The sequence below is a fragment of the Protomyctophum parallelum genome (assembly GCF_964188405.1).
Source record: "Protomyctophum parallelum genome assembly, chromosome: 12".
NCBI classification, from domain to species: domain Eukaryota; kingdom Metazoa; phylum Chordata; class Actinopteri; order Myctophiformes; family Myctophidae; genus Protomyctophum; species Protomyctophum parallelum.
Window position 1 is genome coordinate 42,020,080 of NC_139712.1, and position 8,130 is coordinate 42,028,209.

The window sequence follows — 8,130 nt, forward strand, 5'->3', positions numbered from 1 at the left end:
GCTGAGACATTGGGATGGTGAGGTGGTGATCTACAACATGAAAGAATGCATCCATATTATTATATAGTAAAACAATATGTACATGACACCATACGTGCCAGGCCCCCTCCGTGGCACCGGGTATGGCATCCATCCTGCCTTTGTGGTGGTGTAATGGAGTGGGCCAGTGGGGGATATTTATCTGGGCTCCTTGGTACTAATTGAGCATCTTATTGAATCTGTGCCCTGAAATATTGTGGCAGTTCTAAAGGCGAAATGGGGTCCAATGCGGTACTAGCAGTTCAATGAAAATGTATTAGGTTCCACCTGTACCTAATAAATTGGCTGATTGGCTGATTATCACTGAAGAACATCTTGACATAAACAGCAGGGAGGACAGAGGGAGAGTGTCATCCACTGTGTGGGGGGAAGAAATCACTTCTCTATCCATCTTCATTTTGATACCTTCCACAGTCACCCCACCCCCTTCTTTCTTCGCTTTTTTGAACTCAGTGCTTTTCCCAGGCTGAGCACACACATGGTCGGAGGACGGAGGTGTGTGTTCACATTGCAACCAATGAATTAATGCATTGCTGACATTATGTATCAGTTGAACAGCGCTGAGTTTGTGTGTGTAATTTTCATTTTCATTTTGAAAAACATTTCCACCTTAACTTAACAAACCCGTAAGGCATCTTTACACCATACACTGTAAAACACCAACACCTTGGCACTTTTGTTGATTTTAATATTATGCATGTCCGTCCATTTGCAATGGAAGGTGAATAACAGTCTAAGTCCATAATTTATTCTGACCCCTCCCTGAAAAGGCCTAGCTGTCCTGACCCCGCCCTTATCCATAATGTCTACATTATGGATAATTTAGCGTGGACTTGGACTGTTATTCGTATCAACTGCTCAGTAATCGAGATAGAAGTGAGCTCATAAAACGGCCATTAAACATGCAGGGTGATGGGCAGGGAGAGAGCCCAGTTATATACAAAGATGAGAGAGGAACTTGCTGGTCACGGGATCAGCTTACCCAAAACAACAGATGCCTGTACCATGTAATATTCAGATGGTCAGAACATAATCATATATATATATATATATATCTTGTATCTTTATCCGTGTGACTGTCTGTGTGTGTTGTGTGCATGGAGCAGAAGTACTCTGCGGCGTCTCTCTGCAGCATCACCACAGAGGTGCTGAAGGTGCTCAACGCTACAGAGGAGCTGATTGGCGAGGCTGGGAGCGAGAGCCACACCCCCGCAGAATCCATGAGCGCCTCCCCCATCTCCAGCAGTGCCGAGACCTCGAAGCTGGACCAGAGACTTACCAAGATGGAGGAGAACGTAAAGACACATATGGCATTTTTCCCCCACTAAGTTTACTGTACCGCGCCCTAATACATCCGTTTTGGAGTTCCTGACATGAACATGTTTGAGAAGCACTGCTTTAGGTCGACTCGAACACAACTCTACTCTAGGGAAAATGGACAACCATATAGTATAAAGAAGGATAGAGACCGAACTGGAGCGTTAGCCCCGCCCCCCCGCTATTCATTTCAGTGGAAGTTGCTCAGTGGCGTTTTGAAGCACCCGGAAGACTGCCGGAAGTATAATTATAACTCAATGGCTCGAGCGAGCGGAAGTTTAGCCTAGCCTAGCCCCCATTAAAGAGCTGCAATTCCACATTTCGCCAGTAGGTAGTGGTATCTTCAACGTTGGATAGCCTTACTGGGGGCTTGTGGACAACTCATTCTCCCGTTTCTCTGCAGGTATACCTGGCTGCGGGTGCAGTGTACGGGCTGGAGGGGGCGCTGGGGGACCTGGAGGAGTGTGCACGCTCTGTCAGCAGTGGCACCACGGACACGGAGCTGGCCTTCCTGGAGGAGCAGGTGGCCACGGCAGCTGCACAGGTCCAGCAGTCTGAACTAAAGGTACAGGGAGTCGCTGTGGAAAGAGAGAGAGAGCCTCAATAATTGTAAAAGGACACATTCAAATGGAGTGGTTATATCAGCACAATGTTGCCCTGCACTGTTCTAACTCAGTGATGTTCTGGCCTGGAAACCAGACGAATCTGCCACAGGAAAGAATTAAATACCTGAGGAGATTGGTCTGGCACTCCTCAGTTTTAATTACATTTCGCTCACCCCAGAGTTGTGGGTAACCAATGAAGTTCTGCTTGGTTCACTAGCATCATGTGAATGCTGCGTGTCAGTCAGACAGTTCCTGGTAAAGGGTATCTTCTCCCTCCAGATATCAAACATCGAGGCCAGGATATCAGCTCTAAAAACAGCTGGCTTGAATGTCACTGCCTGCAATCGTTTCTCCAAGTTCAAGCCAAAACCTAAGGTATAACTGTAGTAAAGTTAACTTTAAAATAATCTCTATCACTCTGTCCATTTTCCCTCTCACTCTCATCCTTTTCACTCTCATCCCACCCCACCTTTTATGCTTGTCTTATGTATATTAAAATAAGAACAGTATTCTTAAGCGTGTTCTACTATATTACTTCTCCTTACAGCCTCAAACCATCGACTCATCACGTCATCAACGGAGGAAGCTACCAGCCCCTCCACTTAAAGGTGCACTTCAAGGTAAACAAAAACTAGGCCTAAACACAAAACTATTTTGTATGCATCAAAATGTAATTATGGCAATAATTTCATATTGAATATTATTGCCTCTAAGTGTAACTGAAAATGAATTTGTTTGTTTGTTAGTTATTTGACGATTTTGATGTGAGAGTGGAGTGAAGAAAAGTAGGAATAACATCCTTTGAATGTGTTTGATGTGAACATGGCTGTCAAATTAAAAAAATAAGATGAGAACTAAATGGATTGCACTTGGTACAAGAATGGATCCCTGCACCAACACTATGATATTGTCAATACCAGTACAAGACGCCCTGAGGGTATGAAGCGACCTTGCCCTAAAACAACAGAGCTTCTTAATACGGCACAGTTAAGAAGCAGGAGTTAAACTATTAATCTGGTGTCCATGAGGTCAGATGTCAAGTTGCTAGCCGGCTATAGCAGGTGATGATCCAGTCTTCAGGGTTTGAATAATATAATGGCATTCCCCCCTCATTCTGTATGACCTTGCTGAAAGAAAGCCCTTAGGTGAACTTCAAGACAAGCAAGGATAAATGTTATACAGCTTTTATACATATTCAATTTCAAATCAATAAAAACACCAAGGGTGTCCTTGGCACTTTTGTTGATTTTAAGGCTTTGTAACTTTTATCCTTGCTCGTCCTGTTTGTTATTGGAGTTTGCCTAATTGCTTTCTTTCATATATGAAATGTGGGTACCTCTTCACGCCCTCGACTGGAGTTGCCGCTTTATGAACGCTAATTGAGAGCACTCAGGTAGCCTTTGCTCTATGTATGACCATGACTATGTATGACCACAAAAGTTAATTCTCTCTTCATACAACAAATTTCATGAAAATATGCCCACACATTGTCAAGTTTGGCCTTAACTGTGACCCATTATCCAGTTATTTTGTTACACTTTCCACAGTTCCGCAGTTTAGATTAAAAAAAAAAATAATAATCATCATCTGAACGGCATGAATCGTCTAGTCTCTAGTCCGAACGGCACTTTTCTCCCCTAAATAATCAAAATAAGGGTAAAAGATGCACAACAGAGACACGCACCTGGCAGTTATGACTTGAGTGTCATTCTTGTTTATTTCAAATCTCTTGTCCCTGCCGATCATAAATTGGCAAGAGAGCAGACTGACCTCTACATATTTATTAACATTCCTCTATTTTTAGCATCAATACAATACCTGCTACAGTGTATGACTCGTATGTATTATCTCATCCTCCTCTTTAGGGATCTATGACTGTCAGTCATCTGTCGCCAATTATAAAAATAAAACTTAATTAATTGTTGGAAAATAAATAGAGGTACTGCCGTGGTCTAATGGCACAAAGATTACACACACACACACACACACACGCACGCACACACACACACACACACACACACACACACACACACACACACACACACACACACACACACACACACACACAGAGAGACAACAGACATGTTATAATTTGTTTCCTTATTCTACAGATTTACTTACTGATGTACGAATGTTATATGTGGGCGAGAGATGTTGGGGGGAGGAGGGGACTTTTGTTCACACAGTATTTTCCAGATTTAAAGAGCAAATGGATGCTGAAAAAGGATGCTGAATGAATGCATACTGCTATGCTAGACGGAGGCTAAGTAACAGAGAAGCCAGCAAATGGACACACAGAATATAGCAAGGCACGGTTCCTTTGACGCCAACAAGGAGTCTGTTTTATTTCATGTAAATTAATGGATTTTTCTTTTCATTTCTTTTACTTGTAAAAAATGCCCTTCAGTAATGTCCACACATTAGCTCTGATTCACTGTGAGTCATTCACAGCTCCAAAGAGAGAGACAATAGAGTTGAATCAGTGACTATGGCATAAATGGTAAATAAATGGTAAATGGTGCATTTATATAGCGCCTTTATCCAAGGCGCTTTACAGAGAGTGTGCATTACATTCACCCATTCATACACCGATGGCAGCGGAAACCATGCAAGGCACCAACTAGCACATCGGGAGCAATTAGGGGTTCAGTGTCTTGCTCAAGGACACTTCGACAGTAACTCTGGGGGAGTCCGGGTTCGAACTGGCAACCTTACGGTTACCATCCAGGCACTCTACCCCTGAGCCACCGCCGCCCCGTGGCATATATGTCATAGCATTGATAGCAGATGAGTGCATCGATCCTTTCAACGACAATAAGCAGGTTTTGAGGTGATCGGGTTCTCGGATTCTCCTAAAAGGTTAATTTTAATCATGTGCTGTCAACGGGGGTAACCTTGAAAATGTTGTTTTCATTGTGGTATCGATAAATAAGAACTTTGAGTGTACTGTGTTTGTTCTATTGATCCGAGCCGGAACACAATAGATTGATTGATCATTAAAATAAACATACGGTACTCTGAGAATGCACGTCGTAGGCGCAACCATCTGACCAGTTAACGCGGCAGGAGATTTGGGCCATAATCCATGGATTTGGGGGGCGCACCAAATGGGAGGAAGCGGGTGGATTTTGTTGACTTGTCATGTATTACTTCACTGTTACTAACTGGTGTCAAGTTTAAAGCAGGTAGTTTGCACACATTCACTTCCTGGCTGGTGCTGGACTATATATAGTAAATGTAAAAAAGATGGGAAGTCCGCACACAAATCAGCTCCACAGTGTTTAGTTTATTTAAAAACAAACTCTGGCATATCACAGTTTCACAACATTTCAGCCGTTGTTGGCCGTTGGTGTGATGAAGGCAGACTTCCCATCTTTTTTACACTACCTGTGATGTCCTCATTTTTATTTCTAGAAACGTTGGAGCCAGAGCAACAGGTGTTACAACCATAGTGACAGTCAACAGCACAAACAGCCCCCCGGGGGTGGGACATTTTAGACCCCCTGACGGATGGGGCCCGCCCAACCCAGTGCCTTGATCCAGTGTCCACCTCCAACTCTGGGGCCATGCTGGGTGCCAACACCTGCCCTGTGCAACAACCCACTCAGCACTCATCAGTGAGCCAGGCACGGCACCAATCGCTCACAGGCATCCTAATACTAACACAACAGTCCTTTTACACCCAGCCCTGGAACCTTCAACCTATAGACCTGAGAACAAGACAGTGTGTCTCCCCTGTTATCAATTCATCCTCCGTTTCCCAACCTGTCTGCCCTCTGAACACCGGCTATGACGGACTTACTAACTTAAGACAACGCACTACACCGGCCGACAGATGGCATGTCTCTGCCTTAAAACCTGCTTGCGAGACACCTTCCTGGCCAAAACATGGCCAGAATTTCCATCTTAAAAAAGAATCGCTGTATAGAGGGGGAAAGGGTTTATTTTTTTTCCTGTCTGTTTGCAAGATTGTTGTAGGTGTTTTAAATAATGTACAATAAAGATGCGCAGGGGGAATTATGTAATTCAGTACATAATTTAATTCCCCCCCAAAAAGAAAGAAGTTAAACCATATTTAATACCTACTGCATCCCTCACGCAAACATAATATAATGTCTTGAGGAACAGCAGAGCCCTTACCAAGCCTCATGAATGTTTGTGTCGCTTTCCACATTTTGGCTATCAGGTTAACAACAGTTGGGAACTGATTGTCATGTCTTTTTAACATTTTTAAATGAATTTCATGCATTACCAGAGAAAGGATTATTGGTATGTGTGTGTATAGTACAGTTACCAGGGCCAAAACTCATTTCTGTCCTCCTTTCTTTTTGTTTTTTTGTTAACTAAAACTGCCCTTAATCTATGATTTATGATTGATGCCAATAGTGGAAAGCAAAGAACACTGACCAATGAAATTATTTAAAACAGTGTCTTTATTTTACTATCAAGGAGGACGTTAACGTAACAAAAACAATGTAACAAATGAATGCAAATGTTACTAATTATACACATAATTGTTTGACTCCAAAGTTTGCTTAAGAAGGCAAACTGCTGATGGGAGGTGTTTTATTACCAGAGCACGGTATTTAATCCTAGCCGATCTACAAGAGATTGTAAATTGACTATTCTTGGTGTGAGACACTGGCCACTCAATCAATCAAAATGGCCACTATAATCCTTCTTTTTCTTTTGGCCAAGTCCCATCGGGCGGTCGCCACAGCGGATCATCTGTGTCCATCTGGTTCCGTTTTCTGCGTCTTCCTTCTTGACTCCTGCCACCTGCATGTTGTCTCTCACTGCATCAATAAACCTCTTCCTCTACCTGGCAGTCTTCAGCATCCTTCTCCCAATGTAGCCTACCCCATATCACTCCTTTTCACATGTCCAAACTATCTCAACCTCGCCTCCTTCTAATCTGGGCTGATCTAATGTACTCATTTCTGATCATGTCCTTCCCTCCTACGAGAATCGTAGCATCCTCAATTCTGCCATTTGAATACAATACACTCCACAATGTTTCAAATGACGTGGCTTTCCACTTGTTTTACCTTTTTGCCATATAAAAGTTCAGAGATTTTGTGTTGCGGTCGGAAATCTCCTGAAGAAGATCTAAACACCATCCAGTGTGACAGGCTTTATAACAAATGTCATGAAACCAAGATTTTTGTTACGAGCAATTTATTTTTGTACTTATTAAAGGTTTTTATGCAAGTATCACTGAAACCGGTACTATTGCAAATTCAAAGCTTTTATTCTCTCCTTAAAGGAGCCGTCTTCTGTCCTGTCTGACTCTCTTATGTTTTATGACTGTGCTTTCACTGTAGGCCTGACTTTATTTGGAATATTTGCTCTCATAATCATGGTGTGTGTGTGTGTGTGTGTGTGTGTGTGTGTGCGTGTGTGTGTGTGTGTGTGTGTGTGTGTGTTATATTTATTTTGTATTATTATTTTTACCGAAAACGGGTAACACAAAGATATTTTGGAATGCCACCGGCATTTGTACTGGTAGGACTCTGGAGATGAGATATAACGTTTCATTTGCCAGATTTTCAGATTCTAACAGCACTTCCTCATAGCCACATCCATTTCTGAGTAAATCGATATCTGCCAGGTTATCAGTGTTATCAGTGCAGCTGAAGTGCAGGCTTGAAATGATCTCAATCTGAACTAAAGCGTAACTGATCATATTCACCTGGCAGCCATTTTGCGCTTACGTTATATGTACAGAACCAACGTTATACCACCCTATACAGAACTGGCTGCCATGAATCCCAGCATGCCTATCCTGGGGGGAACATTCAGCAAAAATAGCAGAGCTATAAGCTCACAATTAACGCACACATTGTGATTTGTGAGCTCGTAGATCTGCTATTTTTGGGCAGACGGTTAAAAAGAGGTCCAAGAAAAGTTGTAACTCAGGTCCAGTTTACTAAGACTAGAGGGGTTAAGTGTTATGTCTGATCTATATACAGTATACTTGGTTGTACGGCGATGTCAAATTGCCGCGAGCTTGTAGATCTGCTATTTTCAAAGGAAAACAATTCACACATCATTTGCATAATGTTCCTGTGCATTTGTGTAGGTCTTGTTCACACAGGTGTCCATGTATAAAAGCATGTTTCTGGTTTTATCAAATAGATGTACAAATGAGAAGCACAGTCAAGGGGGT

General features: G+C 42.6%; 1 protein-coding gene across 1 annotated transcript in view; it reads left to right on the forward strand.

Annotated features, from left to right (window-relative positions):
- The window catches only part of myripb (myosin VIIA and Rab interacting protein b), a gene marked incomplete at its 5' end in the record, with an annotated part of 181,460 nt that extends 175,204 nt beyond the window's left edge, over positions 1 to 6,256 (forward strand). The window contains 5 exons of the mRNA XM_083777794.1: positions 1,146 to 1,334; positions 1,760 to 1,921; positions 2,241 to 2,336; positions 2,509 to 2,581; positions 5,376 to 6,256. Of these exons, the coding sequence (XP_083633920.1) occupies positions 1,146 to 1,334; positions 1,760 to 1,921; positions 2,241 to 2,336; positions 2,509 to 2,581; positions 5,376 to 5,413 (558 nt within the window). The 3' untranslated portion in view covers positions 5,414 to 6,256. The remainder of the gene's footprint in view (positions 1 to 1,145; positions 1,335 to 1,759; positions 1,922 to 2,240; positions 2,337 to 2,508; positions 2,582 to 5,375) is intronic.
- Between the last annotated feature and the right edge of the window lie 1,874 nt (positions 6,257 to 8,130).